We start from the raw sequence: 23,202 nt of genomic DNA, 5'->3' as shown, positions 1-23,202 counted from the left end.
CTCCTCCACCTTCCAGTCAGTCACAAATCCCTCCAAGTTCCTAGTAGCTAGGGATACATCGATCGTAGCCTCCCAGAGGGTGTTGCAAAAGGTTGGCAAGTGGTGAGGTTGATTTAGCACTGTCAGTTGTGATCCTGCCAAGTAATCCTCAAGGAGTTGACCATTTTGGGTTCCACGCCTGCCAGGGGTAGTACTGTGCCATGTCGGGGATCGACAGTTCACGTCAGCTCCTATGATGATTTTTTGGTTTGGTAGGATGTCCTGCAGGCATTGAAGATATTCGATTGCAAAATCTATCTGTTGTCCTGGTCTACAATAGAGTGCCACAACGTACAGGTTCCCTAAAGCTGTATTTAGCTGGGCACAGGCGGCCCACTCCGTGCAGAACTGCGTGATTTTAGTCACTGTGATATTGCTGTTCCTTACCAGGACAGCAGCCCATGGGGTGTCTTCAACTGTGTGTATCACTTTGTAGGTGAGCGGGTAGCCTACAACCCGTTTCCCATGCGAGTATGGCTCCTGTAATATGATGACATCGACGTTTTCCTCTTCAGCTTTAACTCGGATCTGGTCGGCTACTGCTCTAGCCCTCTGCGCATTTATTTGAATTATTTTTAGTATATTTGTGTTGTAAGCTTTAATTTTCGTCCCCATAGTTAATCCTACTTTGGTATAAACTCTTGGCTCGTTGGTATGTGGGACACATGGGGTCTCTCAGTGAATGCTTGTACTCTAGCTTTAAGTTTTTACAGTTTACGCAGGTAGGTCCCACACCTTTGTGGGGACAGGCATTATATTCATGGCCTTTTTCTGAGCAGTGGCCGCATGTTGGGGTGGTTTGTGCACACGTATGCGTGGTGTGACCGAACTTGCAGCAGCGGTAGCACTTCGGAACGACCACACGTTCGTGATATCGGTAGCAGCCCCATTCTATAAACACCCTTGTTTGGTTCTTCAGGGTTTGCCAGGCTTCCGGGGTTAGTTCTACTACCCAGTTTTTGTTTATTCCATCCCTCGCTTTAATGGAGTATTTGGGCATTGCTATCTCTTGTGGATTTTTGTTAGGGATTTTACCCTGTAGGTTTCTATGGTAGAGTTCGTACGCTAATTGGTTCGGTGTGATGTCTTTATCTACGTCGTATATTATTATGGCTGGCCCTTTTCTTTTGGGTGGTTCAGCTGTTAGACCCAAAGTGGCTATTTTCGGGTTTTGTATTATTCCTAGCATCTCTTTCTTTGTCTCGGTTTCTATTACCAGTCCTATGCTCCTCATCTTGCGTATTCCTCTGATTTGGGTTTGTTTGAGGTCTTCCTTCATGGTGCTTATTAGTTTTGCCTTAATTTCTTCACTTGTTGTTATTTCCTCGGCATTTTTGGGCCTTAGTATTACCAGGTTTGGCGTTGGGAGGAGTGTCTTTTTCTTTGGCTGTTCGTTTCTTGGCATCTGTGTCACAGTTGGTGGATTACTCAGTGCACTTGCATAGGTAGGTATGCGCTGTTGCATTTGCTGTGTGACCCTACATTCCTGGTAGGCCTCCAGTTTGGCTGCATTTCTTTCTGCCTCACTCCGAACCTTGTGGAAGACCGTCTCCAGCTTGGTCCATATTCCTACAATATCAGCCCTAAGGGCAGCTGAGATTCTACTTGCGGAGTCTTTCAGTTTGTTTTCAAGCTCCACCCGGAGGGCCAAAACCTGGTCCAGTACCGTTCCATCCGGCAATCTGGGGTCTATGGTAGGCTGGGGCTGCTTACTTAATTCTTCGCTGTTCTCTGGTTGGGGGTCCTCATTGTTTTGCTGGTCTTTCGATTCACTTTGCGATCTTGTCTCCATTCCCGTTTTCCGGTGGGTGCGGGACTTTTTTGCATGAGGCACTTAAAATAGAAGACCAGGCCCAGCACCAAGGGTAAATATGGGCGGCCATTAGGGTCTATTCGCCAACGGGGAGCGGCTGTGCAGGTGACAGCTTCTCCCTGATGGCAAAGAGACCTTCCATACAGGTCTGTTTTGCAGAGGTTCTGCACAAAGTCAACTTATCAGGTGGAGATAGACGGAAGTCTAGGTGCCACCTTAGACATAATAATAATAATAATAATTCCGTTTCCGTGGCTGAGTTAGTGGGTCTCAGGAATAGATAGCAAGGTTTCCTCCCCCCCCCCCGAAATCTGAGGGGTTTTCGTCCAGGAAAGCACGCAACTGGACTAGAGAAAACACGCAGGTCACATGGTTATATTTCGGCTGACCGTAATACAAAGTATATTACAGTAGTTTGGTTTGACCTTAAGTTTGTCATGTTGCTCGTTACTGTTGACGAGAATGTCCTGAGAGGCAATGAACTCTATCTGATAATGCCATCTCCGTGCAAAACTGACGGGAAAAGTTTCACGCGGGGTCATCAAATTTGCTTCTTTCATCGTAACAAAACCAGCACATCCACATTTGTCAAGAATAGCTCGATGACACTGGAAATTATAACTAAAATATAAAGTAAATACGCCATAATGAAAAACAACGTAAAGGCATTGATTTGATTGTATCTCACACTGTGACCACCTTCACAACGAGTTACCAAGTATTGCACTACCTCGAATAAGTAACTATTCACCACAGGAGAAGACTACTGTTACTTACTCTCAGTGTGTTGTCAGCACCACTGCCACCACCACCCAAACGGAACCGTTTGACAAATGGTATCGGATAGGATACTCTGTTATTATTATTATTATTATTATTATTAGCCTTTTGTTCCAAGAAAGCCTGAGGCTTATGCTGCACCAGCCAAAAAAAAAAAAAAAAAAAAAATTCCGAATTTACTCCGAGATAGAGAAAGAGAATCACCAAGAAAGAGAAGAATAATGATATACAGCTCAGGACCCCGGGTGTACAATGTTATGTATAAAGTAATCCTTTTTCAATTATTACAGTTCTATGAGCGTTTAATGTTATAATCACAGCTACTACTAAAAAGTGGATAAGTGAAGGAGGATCGTAGATTTTCATCCGTGATCCTCCTTCATACACTTAGAAATGGTCAGAAATGCACCTCAGAATAGTGCTCATTTGTGAGCACTACTCTCTGGCTACAGGCGCTTCCAAGTTGAAACCTGTGACAAGCAAACGCAAATCACACTGACGGATTATAACACGTGACACTGATTGAACTTGAACAAATACCGGCTGCACGTTATAAAAAAAAAAAAAGAACAATTTAGTGCGATAATTGGATGAGGGAAGTCTGCAATAAGAAATACTGGTCTAAAATTTCTTTTTCTCCGAATTTCATTTCGAAGCCATATCGATTTTTATTTTTTGTTGAAACATCTTTTATCTCACAACATTCACTTCGTACAATCTGTTCATTCCGTTTATCTGACGATACATATAATTTATTGAAGTAATTTTTCGGTAATGCGTCAGCTGATACTTTATTATTATGTCCGGTTTTTTCTTTCCTTTTTTTTATCGAGGCAATTGAAACTTATACTTGCCGTTCGAGAATATTTGTTAACCTCCAAAAAGTTCAAGGGGGGCTAACAAATCGGTTCGCACTGGGAAAGTTGCTCCAAAGTTGACTTTTGTGTTTCTCTACTGCGCCCACGGCGGTCGGGTTGGTTGGGCTCACTCAGAGAAAATAGGTTCTTCCAAACGCATGGAAACAATTTAGTCTAATGAACGAGAAGGAAACTCGAATGTCGAATATTGACCATTGTGGGAAGCTGAAATTAGCTTAACTACATTAGCGTAAGGATTATACTCTTCTATCACAGGAGAGGGGAAGAGGGTCATGGGACCTGTACAAAGATTGCATTGGCATGGTTGTTAAAGAGGACGGGAAACTCCTTTGTGAATCTCACGGAAGAGTGAAATTTGTAGTTTTACCACTGTTATCCACACACTGTCCCTATTACACTTAGGAAAGCAAGAAAGGTGTGGGAAAGGAAGAAGAAGAAGGAATGCCGTCGAAAGAGAAAAGGGACAGTTACTCCTCATATTCACACCACTCATAAACTCCTCGAATAGGTAACGCTTCCCCAGTACAGAAAACCTATACTTGGAAGCTCCGGGCATAGTGTGCATAGTATTAGGGTCAGGCGCCCCCTGTGGTTTCCCACATCTGCGCCATATGTACACTGTGAAGAAATACAGAACACTGTAAATGCCAAAGTGTTCTGCGTTGAATGTGTAGTATTGTGTTGGGTTCTGTTGTGTGTCCTGGCATTTGGCCGCAGGGCCCCTGATGGAACCCCACGTTGCCCGCACATACCGCTAGGAGGTAGCCAGGCTGCCCATTATTCTCTGGCTAGTCTCTGCAGGATCGCCTAAGCTTCCTGACAAAGACCAATGTAAAAAAAAAAAAGAGTTAGAGCGGGTGGGCTTTAGAGTCAAGAAAAGGAGGCGACAGGTAGAAATATGGGGGATGAAGAAGGCATCCCCCAGGTACAACGGAATACATCCATCAGGCGAAAGTAAGGGATGGAAGTGGGACAAAAGTTGCCGTGCAAGAGAGCACAAGCGTGATCGCCATTTGCCAGAATCTTCTTGCTCTTCTCATTCAGGTCCCGTCGTGATGTCAATTTCAGTGGTGATGTCATCCGGTGATCTGTGTCTAAGTCAGTAGGGATATAAATAGGAATGTACCTGTGGTTGTCCTATACTGGATCTTCTTAGATTTGGTGGTGGTGTAGTCTCATTTCCTGTTTTCACTCTGGATTGATTCCCAAAATATAGGTGGCTGTCTTCTCTTGGTTTAGATGATGATCCAGGTAGTGACTATATCCATGGTAGGGTCTTCCGTCGTGCGAATAAATCCTCTGCACAACGCGTAAAGGCGACATAGTCTTTTTCTCTTTCGACGATGTGCCGTTCTTAGTTTTTAGGAAAGTAATGTATCCTAGTCAGGAGGAGGCATCTCAAATCTTCATATATTTCGCACTCGTACATCAGGTGGTCCCAACTTTCGAGGGAACCACAGAGGCATTGTGGGTTTTCGGTGATCCCGAGTGCAGTGAGCTTTCCTCTGATAGATCCATGGCCAGTTAACAAAAAAGTGACGTATAGGCCAGGGAAGAACCATGTGGGAGGATTTCGGGTATACTGTTGCTATTGTAGGAATGAATTTTCTGGTGACTCCTCCTTTTGTAGACTATGTCCACCTAGACTGCCAGACCTGCTGCAAGTATGCAGTGAGGCGCTTCTTCTCGGGCTTGATGTTATTTGAGGGGTCGGTGGTAAAATCCAGACAGGAGATGGCTTTACCTTTGGAAAACATGCTAAGCAAACCATTGATTATTTCTAGATCTAGAGGTAGCACACCGGCCAACACTTGCAAAGGCATTTGTGCTGACCGTGCAGCAGGCCCGGGTGATGGTGAGCAGGATGACACGCTGAATCGAGTCAAGTTTCCTCTTCTTAACTGCTGTGGTGGCCTTTGAAAACCAGATACCGGATGCATAGGTGATTATAGGGTTGAACATAGCCTTATAGAAGAGGGTGAGCGCGCGTCGCTTAAATCTCCAGTCCCGACGTGCGATTCTTGCCACTAGCGCAGTATATTTTCGAATCTTGGTATGTAGATATTTCAGGTGTGGTTTGAAAGATAGGTTCCTATCCAAGATCACTCCAAGGTATCTCATCTCAGTTGTTAACCGGATAGTTATCCCTTGGATTTTGATTTGCGGTGGCCTCGCTACGTTCAGAGAGCCTTGAAGTTTGCCTTTACTGGTGAGATTTCCAGGTGGTTGTGCCAAGGCCAGTCCTGTAAAGTTCCGAGTGCTCTATTTGCTGGGGCTTCCAGTTGGGATCTAGTATCAGCGGCAAGGGTAAGGACTAAGTCGTCTGCATATGCTTGAGATTGGACATTCTGCAGGTCTATGTTCAGGAACTCATCAAGTTCGATGTTCCATAGTAGGGAACCAAGGACAGAGCCCTGGGGACAACCTCTATAGATTTGGCGCGTAACTTTGCTATACGGTGTCCTGACGGTTATGCTCCGCTGTGATAGATAATTTGTTATGCATTGGTACAGGTTGCTAGGGAGATTTGCTGTACGGAGTCTGCCGAGGAAGCTTGGCCACCAGAGTGCGTCAAACGTCCCGGCAAAGTCCACTGAGATGGCTAAGAAATATTTTCTGTCCTTTCTCTTTGTGCCTTCAATCATTTTCTCCAGTGCATCAACAATGGAACGACCCTTTCTGAATCCATATTGATTTGGGGATAGTAAGTTGGCATTGTTGTAATATGTTTCTATTCTTTGTCTTAGAAGACGCTCAAACAACTTGCTTATTACTGACAGGAGAGCGATGGGTCTATAGGAACCTGGTTGGTCATTGGGTTTGCTGGAATTTTTCAAAATTAGCCTGATGTTTGCCATTTTCCAGTCTGTTGGGAATCATCCACGCTGGAGACAATGGTTAAAGAGATTAAGGCGAAGCTTTGGATTATACTCCGCCACCTTTTTCACAATTTCCGGTTCTAGCAAGTCTAGTCCCGGTGATTTTCTGTCTCTCAGTTTTGATGCTGCGGTACTGAGTTCTTTAGCTGTGAATGGAGGCTCCTGCTAGGAGCGTGGTGTAACTTTTGTCTTCACACAGTTGTATTTGCTGCGGAGTGGATGGAGCAGCTGGCTGTTTGAATATTAAATCAAGTATGTTATTTATCGATGCGTGCCAACTAGTGGTTATAGTTCCAAGAGAGTTCTTTGTGGATGGAATCACTTCACCTCTGGGGGAGCTTGTTGGTAGTTACCTTGAAGACTACCCCCCAGGGATCCGAGTTGCCAAAAGTAAAAACAAGGTCTTCCCACGATGTTCCACGATGCATATACCTGATTTTCATTTGCGCTTCCTAATTAATGTGGTGTAGCTATTCCGGACTTCCCTGTACTGCTGTCTGAGTGCTTCTACCTCAGCCTCTGGCCATGACCTGCGAACGTGCTGAAAAGTTTTTCGTCTGTTATTTACTTGGCGTCTTCGGGCTTCTAGCTCAGGGCCCCACCAAGGGACTATACCCGGTTTGGGGTTCTTCCTTTTGATGGAGATGTTGCAGGCCAATGTGATCATGTCTGTGACAGCACGTTGGTGTTGGGCTGGATTCAGTGCTTGGAAATCACTTACTTGAAGCCTGTGAGAGGAGTCGGCCAGCACTTGCTCGAAGAGGTTCCAGTCTTGGCGAGGGCATATCTGTGCATTATCTGTCTGATTATTGGTGAGCAAGCAATGGACTGTTTCAGCTGGAACGTAATGGCCCGATGGTCGGATGTTGTCCATGAGTCATGTACCGTCCAGTTCGACAGATATCGTGCCAGTGATCTGGTTGCAAGGGTCACATCGATTGTGGCCTCCCAAATGGTACTAGAAAATGTTGTTGGGTTGATTTATTACGGTGAGAGTGGAATTTGCAAGGAATTCCTCCAGTCGTTGGCCATGCCCACGTCGGTCTTCAGTCTCACTGTGCCACAGCTGGGAATGGCAATTAACATTAGCGCCGATGACGATTTTTGCTTTGGGAAGTTGTGCAATGACTGTCTGCATATACCTGATTGCAGGTAGGATGTCTTCTCCCGGCCTACAATACAGCGAGACGACATATAATTCTCCTAGAGGTGTAATAAGGTGCACACATGCAGCCCAGGCTGAGCAAAAGTGTACGATTTTCGTGACCGTAATATTAGGATTACGGACCGCTACAGCGGCCCATGGGGTATCTCCATCCACTTGGGCGATCTTGTAAGTTAGGGGGTATCCCCTGACTTCCTTATTAAGCGTGTAGGGCTCTTGTATTAGGATAACGTCGATGTTCTCTTCGCCAGCTTTTTTTCTTATTTGGTGTACTACCGCTCGAGCACGCTGCGCGTTAATTTGTAAAAATTTAATCTCCTTAATTGGTGTTATAGCATTTGTGCGGCGTACCCATAATCGGTTCGGGTCTGGTGTATGTTCTTGTATTTTAGGTAGACAGGGCATTTATTATCCCTGATTGAGTCTGTGCCTTGCAGTTCGCTCAGACGGGCTCGGCGCATTTATTAGGGCATGCGTTGTATTTGTGCCCTTTTTCGGCACAGTGCCCGCAGGTTGGCTCAGTTTGTGTGCATGTGTGTGGTGCGGCCGAAGCGGCAGTACTTAAAACACTCGGGAACAGCCACATGCTCCTTAAAACGGTGGCTTCCCCATTGAATGTAAACTCTGTTTTGGTTACTAATTTTTTGCCATGCTGATGGGGCGAGCTCGATCACCCAGTTGGTGGCATTTCCATTCCTAGATCTTGTTTTATATTTCGGGGTTATTAGTTGATCCATTTCCGCGTCCGGAAAGTCCTCCTGTAGGTTTCTATAATATAACTCCTCTTTAAGTTCATCCGGGGTCAGGTCTTTGTTGACATCAAAAATTATTATCGCAGGGCCTTTTTTTCTTGGAGTTTCGGCCACTAGCCCCAGTGACTGAATTCTTGGGTTAAAGAGGATTTTGGCTACCCCTTCCTTTGTCCCCGTTTCTGTAATTACTCCGGTGTTACTTGTCTTGCGGATTGATTTAATCTTTGTGGTTTTCAGATCATCGTTTAACTTGGTGATCACAGCTGTTTTAATTCCCTCACTTGTCTTGGGGTGTCATCTGTAGCAGGGTTTAGAATAATAAGATTTGGTTGTTGGAGTAAAACGGTTTCTTTCCTCGTTGTCATTTGTTTACTGGTGGTTGCCGATTTATCGGCAGGTTTCCTCGGCGTGTCTGCGTAGGTTGGGGCACGCTGTCGCATTTGGTGTGCCCTATCCATGAGAAAAGCTTCCAGTTTAGTGCTGGCCTTTTCTTGTTCCACGTGGGTGTTCATTAATATAGTCTCCGTCTTTGTCCATATATTGACAATCTCACCACGGAGGCCTGTTGTGATCTTGTTATTTTCTTTGGCCATCAGGCTCTCCAGCTGCATACGCAACATACGAATCTGCTCTAGGATGTTCCTTCAGGAAGAGTGGGATCTAGATCGGGGTTGACTCTTGCTGTTTGTTTCCTTCTTCTGTGTTATGTGTTAGTGTGCTCATTGCCCCCTGCATGTCAGCGTGGCTTTCTCAGATGGATACCACCACCCATGGGTGGTATCCATCTGAGTATAAGTAACATTAGTCTTCTTCTTAGTGAAGCGTTACTTATTCGAAGTAGTGCAATATCATGGCAACTCGTTGTGAAGGTATTCACAATATGAGATATAACTTAAAACGATGCCGTTTTACTAATATTCTGATTTATTCAGATATAGCTATGTATTTCTGATGCGCTTGCACTATATTTATACATATTCTAGACTCTCCCGTAGCACGAGGCTTATGCCCTAAACGCTTTAGAATGGTGAAAGCATAATATACAGTATTTTGAGTTTAAAATATCGGTGTGAATACACCCCAATATGAGATAGAATTAAATCGCTGTCTTCACCCCACTTATCTAGTATTTACACCAACATTTTATTGCTTAATTTAACTCAATATAATATATTATTTTACATTATATATATATATATATATATATATGTATATTTTAATTAATATGATAAATAAAAGTAAAGATGGCAGATCGAAACTCCGGAAAGCTTAAAAAATTACATGAAAACGTTAAAAGAAAGTTACGATAGCCTACATCAGATAAAGGCGAGAAAAATTTACTAAATACAGAATTCCGAAACGGGGAATAAAATATGAAATATTAATAAATAATGAAATCTGATGTCAGCAAAATAAATATTGATGCTAAATCAGGTATTTCATCGGGGGACTACACCTGACATAGCATCAACGGACTGCGTTTCCATACTTGCCCATAGTTATGCAAGAGAAAATTTATAAATGTAAATAAACAAATATAAAAATGTAAAAAAAAAAAAAAAAACGAAAAGGTATCTCTTACAAAGTATGGACAAGGTAGTCCCTACGCAGTATTATAATGAAAATATAATTAAGAGAAAAGGGTGAATATTATAAAAAGTAGAAGATTAAAAATATTATACCTGAAAATGGCGACGCGAAACTACATGAGGTCAATACGATAGCTGCAAACAAAACAAATAAAACAGCTACTGACGAAAAAAATAGATGACTAGTGACCTCTGTAATCAGTTTTTAAGACAGTATTTTAAATATACAGAATAAGGAGAAATTTAGGTAGATAAGAAGAAATGTGGCGAGAAGTGTACCAGAGAGGACCATATATATATATAAAAAAAAAATAATAATAAATAAATAAATAAATAAAACGGGAGAGGCTGAGGGCAAGTATGGAAACGCAGTCCGTTGATGCTATGTCAGGTGTAGTCCCCCGATGAAATACCTGATTTGGCATCAATATTTATTTTGCTGACATCAGATTTCATTATTTATTAATATTTCATATTTTATTCCCCGTTTCGGAATTCTGTATTTAGTAAATTTTTCCCGCCTTTATCTGATGTAGGCTATCGTAACTTTCTTTTAACGTTTTCATGTAATTTTTTAAGCTTTCCGGAGTTTCGAACTGCCATCTTTACTTTTATTTATCATATTAATTAAAATATACATATATTTACATTTGCATCCGTTGCTGCTGCTTTGCGCGCTTCGGTGCATTTGCCATATCCAGTTTATTTAACTCTCTGATGTTTTCTGTTTTTACTCTTTAATACAATCTTTTATATATTGTATTATTATTATATATATATATATATATATATATATAGCGTTTACATTTGATATATACTGTATGTATACTGAACACTGCGCTACCCCGAATATCCGGACACCCCTCACACTTTGCATTCTCAATGGTAGAGCAGTCCGATCGCGAATTCAACGTGCCGGAGTAAGCAGACTTTTTTCGAGGAATGGTAACAGAGTGGTACGCGAGCAGTCGGTGATGTTCCACTGAAAATCCCTCGCTGGACGATCGCTGATGTGATTTGCCAGTAGAGGCGGGACTGTTGCTGCTGAAGCCGTCACGAAATGACCAAATATGAAGAAACTGGACGGAAGGGCCCTGCAAACAATCGAATCGGGCGGATGATCCGATTCTGACAATTGGGACTCTTCGTGTTCCAATTCGTGTTTTCCAATGATATGCCACACACGATCCCATTCTGACCATTGGGACGTATGTCAGCACAAGTACAGAGGACGCTGCATGATATGAGGTACCACGGTCGTGCATTATTTCACAAGCCAATAATCATCGTACGGACTAATGCACATGCTCCGACTAGCTTGTTGCAAGACCAGCTGTTTTTGAACCAATGAAACATTGTGGTTGGAGTACATCGTCTACCAGTCTGGTGGCCTTGACTGGGTGTGGCGGATGCCCGGAGAAAGCTACCTGTCGGACTGGACTGTGCCAACAACGAAGTATGGCGGAGAAAGCAGGATGGTGTGGGGCTATTTTTCATGGCTTGGCCTCGAACATTTTGGGAAAAAGCATTGATGCCGAGGTCTATTTAGACATCCCGGATATTAATGTTACATACGCTGTGGCAGCACATCGGGGAAGGTCCATATCTCTATTAGCGGGACAAAGCTCGATGTCATACTGCGTGCATTTGTAACTGATTGGTTTAAGGAGATGAGCGTCAAAACTTTGGACAGGCCAGTCAAGAGGCTGATCATAATCCTAGAGAGGACCTCTGGAACGAATTCGATCATCCAGTGCGTGTGAGGAGGGGCTGCTCGAAAAACGGCGCTGACTTGGTTGCCGCTTTTGAATGGCAGAAAATGTCGGAGGACATTTACCAAAAGCTGGTGGAGTATTTCCACGGAGAGTAGAAGCTGCCATAAAAATTATTTGTAGACAGGCGTCCGGATATTAAGTGTGGGCAAGCGCATATTTGATAATATGAGTAGTGAAATGCATTCAAAAGGACTTAAAGGTGTCTGTGTTATTGGAGTTGATCGTTAAAAGAGAACTCTTTTTACTTGGAACAGTCACACAATGATTTTAAGAGCAATCACTTTATTTGGCCATTTAACAACAGCGTAAGGAACAGAATACGGGAAAAACATACAAATAACAGCAGTTATACAAAATGGCTGCAATATATAATGATGGCGTCTGACAGCAGAAACAGGCAGTTGAGAATTCTTTACAAACAACAGATGGTTGCGGGAACGAACACTCATACGATGGGCAACAAAAGTTAAGACTAAGCGATGTGCAGAATATTGCAAAGTTTGCTATGGAAGCACGTGTTGTGACGTAACAGCACTGTGTGGGGGGGGGGAGGGAGGGTATAGGAGGCTTAATAGCGGTCTGTTACACTCCTGCGGGGATATCATGCCAGTAATGAGAGTGGTCAAAGGCCCCGGTGATATCAGAGCCGACACCATATCTGTAGCGATCATTTCGATGATGTTTTTATGGGCCCCTTATTTTCTCTAGACGAGGAGAGTCGAGTATCCGGCTGTACCCGAAGGATTTCAGTTTCCTTTCGTTTTGGATATGAAGAACACGCTGTGGTGACGTGAATTTAATAATTTAAATTTGTAGTCAATTAAATTTAAATTTTTAATAATTTAAATTGTTAAAATGTAATAATTTAAATTTGTAGATTAGCGAATCGCAAACTGCGATCCACACGGGCCATGGAAAAATCCGAAGGAATCCACGAAAAGGAGATCTCTGCGCTCATTTTGGGTTATGTCCCCGGACACTTCTCCTGTTATGTCTGCTTGCATTTCCACATCGTGTGCAAAAGGTCTGAGTTTGAATCCCATCAAAAGTGAAAGGATTTTTATCGGGGGTAGGGGGATGCTCTCTGTTTATTACGTCGCGGCCGAGTTCGACGGGTTCGTGTGTAGGTAGCGTGATAATTTTTTTTCAAATCTTGGAAACTTGGGGTTTTCGATCAAAGAACACAATTTAGAAAAAGAACAACGTTTTTTGACCAAAGAACGCACACCATTACCGACACAATACTGCGGTTTAAGTTTCATAAAAACTCGCGAACACACCATGCAGAGCTCTGTTTGAGATGAAGCCACGCACAAGTGTGCGAAGACGGGAAGTGGGAAGATTTGCTATTTTCGCGAACTCAAGTAAATAATCCAGCATATCGGGAATGCAGAGAGAGCTGTACACGTTCAGTCCCTTGACTGACTGAAAATTAATTTCTTGCTCGCGAGTAAAGTGACCTCGATTCCAGTCTTTCACGAAGGAATACTTGCAAATCCTGTACCCAAAGGACTGAGAACCCTTTTGTGTTTAGATTTTCGTGATAAAGTGCTTGTGTAATCCCCCACTTTAGACAGCGTTCCCCAAATGCTATTGGAATGGTTCACAGCAACCGGGGACTATCCGAGGAAACTCCGAGGTACAGATTTCCGGGTCCTGAAGGGTGAATGATGGTGACACGTTCCCTAAAAGGGAAAATAGTTCTGCGTTGCAACCTCAACACATCAGTACGGTTTCTGTTTACAGTACAAATCGCATTTTCTGAAGCGCAAGGTCTTTCTCAACCCACACAATAAAAGGCCCATCGAAACACGCAATATGGCAGGTTAGCTGACGATGCCACTGTGTCACCTGCGCAGACCAACCGTTCTTCTGTAAACTGTGCGGCTGAGGCAAATAAATGATCTTCATTACTGGTGGCAACTAATAATTTGTTTCGACGTAGTCATCAGTCTGTCTTTCGGAATGAAAATCCCGTGCTGGGAGGTGGGACCACGCAACCCATAGTCAGAAAGCGAATAAAACTTTCGGCGTCAGTGTGAAAAAGGGCCACTAAGAAGTCCCTCTTTTGTTTTCAATGGGATTTGAACTGAATGGATGGCGTAGAAAGACAGCGGTCGCAACCACTGCGCTTCCGGCGACAGAAGACAACACACTTGAATACAATGCTTGAACTTTTGTCGAAATGCGTCAGAACTGACACTTGGTTGGCCTACTTTCATCCCGGACTGATATCCGCTGCTGTAAATCCTCGTGCTGTGCACGGATAAGGGTGAAAAAGGGGATTGCACTGTTTGCGATGTTCCGCACACTTCCTGACACAGGAAGGTGTCCCCAAAATTTCTTAAATGGCATAATATAGCTATAACAAAAGAAAATGAGCTCCAAAAACTAAGCGAGCACCCTGGGCACAAACGCACGTGTTGGCTAATATTGCCCGGTTCCTGGTGCACAAACGAGCGAGAAAATTTATTGTTACGCTGCTGGCCACGGGACCAACTAATATTACGGAGACGGAATTCGTGCGCAGTGTAAGTGAATGATGCACGAACAGACCGTTGTATTTAAAACCACCCACATTTGCGTACCAGCACCGGACCGAATTTCGATTACACTATCCCACAGACGCAATTTCAGATCGATTCGCGAAGGGGTGCAAAGTAGACTGTGTCTTAACTTGTTGTCCACCACCGGCGTACTTGAGAGGAAAACTAATTATTGCCGACTGTTCACCAACTTTAACCTTCCGCATCGTCTTGAAAAATGCGAAAACTTTTTCCATAGTTTGGTTGAACGCGATTCACAGTCCAAACTTCTTTAATGTGCACACTTTTCTATCAAAATGCTAGAAGTCTGAGAAATAAACTTCAGACAATGGAAATTCTTCTTTTGTCAAGGTGGTATGACATCATTTGTATCACAGAGACATGGCTGTCCCCCAATGAAGAAGACCTCGCATTTTCTCAAGCCACTTGCTTCTCGGGCATTTTTGTCTCCAGGGAACGGACAACTGGTGGTGGTGGTGTAGGCATTCTCTTCAACACAAAAAAATTCTCACTGACAAGCTCAGCAACACTAAAAACAGAACTGTTTGAAGCTGCGAGAGCCTCACTCAGCATTCAAGGCCACAGACTTGACGTGTGCACAGTCTACATCCCCCCCTCCCACAGTAAAGAACACTTTACAAGAGATCTCCAACTGGATCATTAATCAATGCCACCCTAAAGCAACATTACTAGTGTGTGGAGACTTTAATATTAGCTCAGGCCAACACAGTCTTCGCAAATTGTTATCTTCTAATCTGGCATCAGTGGGTCTGACCCTCCAGAATTTTTCCCCTACCAGAGGCTCTAACCTGTAAGACCTAATATTTGCAACAGACACCCTCACCGTTGACAGCCAACCGGAAACAGCCTTCATGTCAGACCATCTACCAGTAGGCCTCATTCTTCCAATCACTCCCAGGACATCCTGGCAACATCAGGCACTAGTTAAGAAGACAGTGATTAGCCCTTCTCTCCTCAATCCAGAGAAATGCTGCTTCGCAGCATCTATTTTTCCTTGGGAAGCCCTAAACCAATGTGATCCACAGCTCGGGCTGCACTTTCTTACCTGCTGGCTGCAGTCTATTGCTCGAACTGCAGCTTCAAAAACAGTTTGAATCTCCTGTCGAAGCAAAGCATGGTGGACCCAAGATCTCAGCCTTAAATTTCGGAATAAACAACGACTACATGCAAAATGGAAAGCAAAATTAGACCCACTAGACAGAATTGCATACTCAAGAGCCCGCGCCCAGTTCAATAGAAGCAAATCTGAAGCCATTAAAGCCTATATCGACAAAACAATCAAGATCGGGAAAGCACCGTTTAAGGCAAGGCATGATGAATTCCCCCAACAACTTAATCCAATTGAATGGCTAGACTACATCACAAGATTTAAGCCAAAGTCAGCATCAGACTTTAAAATTCACAACAGTTGTCAGCGAGATGTCCTCGCTTCCATCATCATCACAAAAAGAGAGCTTATCCAGGCCATCAATGATATCCCACCAACGTCTTGCACTGGATATGATGGGGTCCCACAATTCATTCTTAAGAGCGTTAGTGTATTCATCATTGATGCACTCCTAGGTATCTTCAATGGAATCCTCACAACGCAAAGTTTCCCAACAGCCTGGAATCAATATATTGTCCGACCGATCCCCAAAACTCAAGGAGCGACATTAATTTCACTATTCAGGCCAATAATGAAAGCCTCATGTCTGCTCAAAGTCATGGAGAAGTGCCTTCTTCCCATCCTAACCAACCAGGTTCTGCCATGTGAATCGCTATACATTCACTATGCCTTGAAACGCAAGTCCACCATTAAAAACCTATTGCAAACCACCATTCTGGGGGCTCTACAAGATATGGCTGAGATGGCAATTGTTTATCTGGATATCCAGTCTGCATTCGACAACATAGACATCCAGCCCCTCATGCAACTTTGTGAGGATGGATACCAGATAAAAGGCAATATACTGGAATTCTTGAAATCGCTACTTACGACCAGGGTCCTTCACTTGACTGTGAATAAAAAATCTTTCACAAGGAAAGTTTGTGTAGGTGTACCCCAGGGCGGGGTTCTCTCAGGGCTCCTCTTTACGGCTGCCATCCACCCATTCCTGTGTCAGCAAACAGAATTTATCAGTTATGCAGACGACTTGAAGCTTCTCTATCGGATCAACGGGACCGCCCGACCTGATTCTGTTTCTGGAAACATTATCAACAGCCTCAAGAATCTGATTACATACTTGGCACAGTTCTCTCTTAAGATAAATCCAAAAAAATCTGTACAAATGGTATTTTCCCTCAAATCAAACCGAACGCAACTAAATCTGGAAATCCACGGAACCCCCATCACCCCAGTCATCAAGCACAAAGATCTCGGCGTTATATTCGACCCTAAACTCAATTTCAATAACCATGTTGCAGACATTTACAACAAGGTCTGCAGAGCAAGATGGCTTGCCAAACAACACCTCCTTCATGTCACAGAGCCTTGGTACACGCTCGAATACATATACCGGTTTCTGCAGCCAGTCATCACCTACGGGTCAGAAATCTGGGCGTCGGCAACGAAAACCACGCTAAAAACCATTGCATCTGATGAGTACTGGCTTCTTCGGTGGGTCCTCTCCAAGCATAAACTGCCACCACTCATACACACTTCAGATATCACCCAACTTCTAAATTACAGAAAAGTCTCCAAACGGATTTGCCCTCCGCTTGCTTGTGACAATTAAAATGATAGCGGGTGAAGTCAATACGCCAAATGTTTGGCAGATGTGCAATTGGAGGATCCCCCCAAAACCCCTAAGAGCCCTCCCCTCTCTGCAGTCAGTGGCGTGGAGGCTCTGAATAGGGGATAGATTCCTGCCCATGGAGATGCTCCACAACGTCCAGGAGATAGATGTGGACTACAAAACGTTCATAGAGGACAAATCGTGCAGAAGACGCATCATCAGGGACCAGCTTTCGTCTTCAGCCGAGTGACTGCCATCGTCTTTTCATCTTCTTTCATTTCACATGTTAATATTAATTTTATATGTAAAATATGTAATTATAAGTATTTATGTCCTAATATATGTTTTAAGTAATTTTCTTGTATTAGTTATTTAATGTTAAACCCCTATCATTGTCGCTGTTGTGGGTATTATTGCATCAGGCAATCATGTAACCAATCACTGCCTGCAATAAAGATATATATACAGTTGGCAGAAGGATGGACGTTGCCCACTTCTGGAGGTCAACGAGAAGGAGAGAAAGAACCGCTGTCCATATTATATTTCGTTTCTTAGAGGAACGCTTGCGTCAGTTCGGACAGAACAAAAATTGTCGCGCGCACATCGATCCAACTGCCGATTTCTGCTCCGCCCACTTTCCATTTAAAGGTCGTCTTTCGAAGCTTTATTTTCGCGAGCTTCTTCTTCTTCTTTTTCCAGCAGCGCCACCAAGTGAGGAGCGAGAGCAGCGCTTTCCAATTTGTCTCTTTCCGCCTCCAAAATGATGGCGACGACTCTCATCGGATCCGAATGGTCGGACTTCGAGGACAGCATGCTGGACAGACAGATTTTAATTCTGTCCGCGGCACTCAGCGGCTCTCCCGCGCTGTACGGCGAATGTGACAGCAGAAATGACGACCCCATCCTGACAGCCTGAAGACGCGGAAACTTTTCAGAAATCCCGTGTATTTCCATCAAGATGTTTTTAACGAGTTTTCGGTCGCAGTTCTTTTCTCCGGCGACGCCCTCCTCTCCTTCCTTCTCGTGCACCGTTTCAGCGAACGCCTTCAGCATGTCGAGCCTCTCCGTTGTGCACCCTTCCACGAGCTGCTGAAACCCCGTGATACTCGTCAGCCATTCGTACAGAATGAGGGCCGACCCGGCGATCGCTAGTCCCTGCAGGCACGTCTGCAGCAGAGTCCGCAGCAGCGCCCAGAAGGATTGGCCGAGGATCTTCTCGATTAACTCAGTCAGGATGCGGGACCTCTGGTGGCACTCTTCAAAACCTTCAAATAGCAGCTTCCACTGCTCGTCTTCTTCTCGGACAATGCACTCCACCCTCTTCCACATGACTGCCGTGATCCCCCACTCCGCTAGTCCCGCCCCCACCGTGGTTCCTAAACCCACACCTCCTCCGATCAACAGAGCATTTCTCGTGCTGGCACTGGCCCGAACAGGGACCGCGCAGGACCCGTTGATTCCCAGTCCAATTGCGCAAACGGCAGTCGTTGCTAAGCCGACCCACTTGGCGACGTTGGCGTTGAAGTGATGGCTGTCGACACTGTTGGCCATTTCATAGATCTTGGAAATGCTGTCGTCCCTGGAAGCAACCCATCGTGGGAATCTCCGCTTGAAAGCGTCTCTTAAAGTCGGAGTGTGAATCAGAATCCGCCTCAGTTCTCTGTCGGTGTATCTCAGTTGTGTCAGCACCGTCTGCTTGAACTCCTCCAGGTTTTCGTACATCCTTCGTCTGCGGGACCTGTCAAACAAAAGGTGAATCTTATTATGGAGCTTTACCCAAAATAGCGTCTCGTAATTTTCAAATGGAATTCGGCCACCGCAAATTCTTTTACACGGTGGCTTCGACCAAACAGGGTGGGTTGCATTCGGATTTAGGATTTAAGAAGGGGGTTGAATTAGAGAAAAATAACCGCCAGAGGGACAGTTGCTGTTTCTTTGTTTTTTGTACCAAATCAACCGAACCTTCGTTGCAATAGTGTTTAAGCGTTGAAGTTGCACGATGCTGGACAAAAAAAGTACAAGTTTGCGGCAGTGGTGAGGGTAACGGAAACTGTGCGGCAACGGAATCGTCCAGCTGTGCCACGGCAAAAAAGTCAACAGGAATTTCTCCCGTCTTGACAAGATTCGAACACGAGCATTTTAAAAACGTCGTGAAAGGACATCGATCGTTACCAGTTGGCTTCTTGGCGCCACGCGAGGCTTAATTGAAATGCCCGGAAATAATGAAGCTCGCTGGTATCTGAAGGGGATGTGAACCAGCGCAATCGTCGTTTGTGGTGTCTGTTCCCTGGACAGAAAGGAAAGAAAAAAAAAAAAAAAAAAAGAAAAAAAAGTCAGTCAAGAAGAAGAAGCCTTTCCTCAAAATAGGTTGATGCAAATTCACTGAAGAAATACAAACCAAACTTATTTTCAGGCCACCCGAATAATGAAATTCATCTACCGTGCTGTGTCTTATGTCTGTTAATTGCGGGTGTTCTATGGTCGGTTTGTCTGCTTTGCTGGACGAGAAACCCTAGATTCTGGGAGAAACTTAAGAAATATAGACTCTCCCCTACATTTCTTCATTTATCTTAATTTGAAGATGCAATGGGATGGTAGCCGATAAGTGAACTCGGCCACAAAGGCCGCTACGCTGGAAGAATCGCCAGTGCACATGTGATAATGTTGCCCAAACTGGTGAGAAAAGATACAAAAGATTCACCACGTGCAGTGAATCTTCGCTGGATCAAGCGGCGAGAGTTGCCGGCTAACCGCACCAATTAACTGTCATCCATAATAGTCCTCCATGGTACTCATCACCTTCGGAATAAAAGTGTAACATTGCGCGATGCAGCTAATATGTTATAAAATTCAGTTACCCTCGGGATGATATTCGACCTTCCACCAGTATCATCGGACCACTGTCTGTTTCAAAAAAACATTTCGGCAGGCCACACGAATTTGTCCCGTTGTCCAATCACGACATTCTCGAAACCACTGCAACCGAATCTTTCCGTTTTTCTCCGAAACAAGTGGCTTCCGAATAGGAAGGAGACTACAAATTCCCTGCGCATGGAACGGTTGAAGTAGTGCGCTGTAGGCTTGGTTGAATTCAGATGTTATTTTCTGCACACTGGATGTTCTGTTCTCCACGGAGTCCTCCTTAGGGTACGATGAATTTGCCGCTGAAGTTATTGTTTTCGTACCACATTTACACCTTTGTGGTGTGGAAGAACCGCTTGCTTTCCACACATTGTTAAAAACGTTACAGACGGATGCTCTTGAGAAACCCTTTATGTCTTTCTTCCCTCAATCATGGCTCGTGATAAACGTACACCTACATAAGGCCTTTTTCAAGTCTGATGGATCACGTGTTTTCTCCTTTCTGGCTTCAGATTACTGCAGTCGAGCAGCCCGTGCAGTCTTCATACTCAATGAGCCATACCCACGTCACAGTTTTCTTCTGCGACTCTCTTAATACAGAGTTTCGTATTCTTTTGGCCACTGTGTGTATTTCTCAGCTGTCCACAGCGGGTTCTCTTTGACGAAGCTGAACACCGTGAGCTGAGTGACGTCAGCAGCAATGCTTCGTCCTTTCTACTTCTAACGCGTGCACTTAGCACTAGAAGGACAAAACTGCATTCGTGACCTTTATCTCGGCAGATAACTCCTTGAGATGTAAGGCCCTCGTGGGTAGCACAGTTGCAGGGTATGGGACACCACACACAACTAAAGCGTGGGTTCGAATTCCGTCAGTCTCAAGCGGGAGTTTCGTGGGCTTTTTTTACAGCGTCGCTCAGTTAGCCTGTCTCAGGGAAGGGTTGCACATGGGTTTATCTCCCTGAAACTGGACTGTTTCGTCTAGCAAACTGACCGAAAAATACACGCAGCAACATATAGAATACACCTCGCCTCATAGCCTTAGTTGCTTCGGAGCTTAACACACATGTACATTAACATCGAGATGTAAGAGCAAAGCAGCATCTTTATCATTATCATCATTTAGTTTATTGGAAAGCAGATATAAATATATAAAACACATCGACGCTGGCAAGACACCATTCACTGTTTTGCCAACTCTAAAACTACACTGAGTGGCCATTGTATCAAGTACACCTGTATTTTTCTTGCAACGGAGGCTATCACGTGTTTGTACCATTCAGTATAAAAAGGTGGGCAGATATGTAGGGAGGCTGTAGGGAAGGTTTTTTTCGAAGAAGAAGAAGCCACGTATCACAGGTTTATAAGGCTCTGAGAGGGATTAGTAAAATGAATGAAGGCGATATTTTCATTCTTATGAAGAATTTCAGATCGAGAGAGGATTCCAGTAGATCGTAGGAAGTTTTCTGATAGCCAGCGAGTTGATTACTGGAACAAATTTCGTGCGCAGGTAGTTGAGGCTGACAGTTTTGAAGGAATTCAAAGGTTCGCTGGGTACTTGCTTATATGGTTAATAAATGTTTAATTGAGTCTCACTTTTGGAAATATGCGTTGGAAATAGGATAGTTCAAAAACATGGCAAAGACCCTAAGGATCCTCGTGCACGCAGACCTATCGCATTACTGCCTCATCTGGGTAAATTTATGAAAAACCTTTGGCTCTTCGAACAACAGAAATAATGAGGGAAAACGAATTTAGTGAAACTTTTCAATGTGGAATTACAAAAGGAAAATCAGCTGAAAATGCCATTGAAAGTTTGATTCATTTCTGCTGTCGTGCAAACTCAAAATACCTGTTGGGTAGTGTTCACAGATTTCGAGGGAACTTTTGATTCTTTATGGTGGGAGAATGTCCTTAATTCTCTTCTACAAATGAAATGCAATTACCAACTATATAATGTGATGCGCAGCTGTTTTTCAAATGAAAGATGGCTGCCAAGGAAAGATGTTCCAGTTATGAAACTTGCACGCGTAGAGGTTGTCCTCACGGTTCTGTATTGGGCCCGTTCTGTTGGAATGTGGGTTTAGATCAATGGCTTTCTCGAAACTTTGAACACTGTCACGAGATTGCATACGCTGATTACTTGGCAATGCGTATTGCAGGTGAGTCCAGAACCGTGTTAGAAAAGGAAGCTAATTTTGCGTTAAGATTCGATGACCTGGGGGCAACCGATTAAAATATCAGAAAGAAAAATAAAAAACGAAGGTTTTAAGGGTTCATTCAACCACGAACGCCCTCCCACCCGACTAGAATTTTGATGTGCAGTAAACAGAACGAATATATCAAAAGTGAGTGCCACAAACTGTGCTGCTTGCAATGAGGCCAACATGTAGAACGGGCTCAACAAATGCACCCCCAAGTATTGCTGGAGTGCTTCCCTATATGTAATTTACAGGGGGAAGTCACTTGGAAAAGGGAAATGCTACCAGCATATTAGGTCTGACCCGTAAAATTTCAAAAAAAACCCCCTACAAATTTGAATTAAATGAATAGTTAATATTTGGCAATAAGATGGAATGCAAATGCATTCCATCTTATTGGAACTCGAAACTATTCCAAATGTCACATTTGTGATAACAAATAACTGTTTCTCTCCCCCCCTACCCCCAACATGGCAACTTCTTTTATTTTAACTGGCCACGCATCACTGAAAGCGAAATTGTATCAATCACGGTTAGAAAATAAAATAATAACGTGTGGTAGAGAAGGAACTTGGACGCATCGCTGCTTGGATGCAATTTGTACAATGGCTTTTAGAATTCAACTTTTTTTCCAGAAATACCTGCAAATATGGACTTTGCTTTCGTTAACTTTATTTCTAATCACACTAATTTTAATGCTTTTCAACAATTTCCTGCGAAAGCTTTTTAATCGCAGAAGAGATTTATTTGTTAGAGAGTTGCAGGGAAGAAAGGTCTTACTGAAAGTTTTTCTTTTTTGGTCCAAATTTGGAATTTTTTTCTTTTTTTCTTGGTACTCAGGTTGGACACCCAGGGTATGGGACTGCGGTTGTAGGCATCGATGGTACACTTCAACTCTGAGAAGTTCTTTATCGTACGTCTGCAGCCGCGCAGACGGACATGGAATATTTAAGCCTGACGTAGCCGAGTGGTCAGGAGCGAGACAGCAAAATCAACGAAACAGTGGAAGATCTCATAGGGAAAATAACTAGTTGCCTAACAAGTCACCAAATCAATGCCAGCCTGCAAGCCAACTCTCACACACTGGAAAGCACGACGTGCAAATTTGCTGATACAACACCATCACCCCAACGTGGCTGCATATCCCTCATCAAGCCACGTCGACGTCCAAGCGAGCTCATTCGACAC

At 43.9% G+C, this 23,202-nt stretch overlaps 1 protein-coding gene across 3 annotated transcripts in view; it reads right to left on the bottom strand.

Moving 5' to 3' along the window:
* Window positions 1-23,202, bottom strand: part of LOC150077618 (uncharacterized) — a 60,211-nt gene that overhangs the window by 7,992 nt on the left and 29,017 nt on the right. The window contains exon 3 of one of the 3 annotated variants that reach the window (XM_090386577.1): window positions 17,328-18,692. The exons of the other annotated variants lie outside the window; for them this stretch is intronic. Coding sequence (XP_090242703.1) covers window positions 17,597-18,676 — 1,080 coding nt within the window. The 5' untranslated portion in view covers window positions 18,677-18,692 and the 3' untranslated portion in view covers window positions 17,328-17,596. Of the gene's footprint in view, window positions 1-17,327; window positions 18,693-23,202 lie in introns of those variants that run through there. 3 annotated transcript variants of the gene reach the window in all.

This window comes from Mastigoproctus giganteus, chromosome 12 (genome assembly GCF_048544385.1).
Source record: "Mastigoproctus giganteus isolate SK-2022 chromosome 12, ASM4854438v1, whole genome shotgun sequence".
Lineage (NCBI taxonomy): Eukaryota > Metazoa > Arthropoda > Arachnida > Uropygi > Thelyphonidae > Mastigoproctus > Mastigoproctus giganteus.
This window is presented reverse-complemented; position numbering and strand designations above follow the sequence as displayed.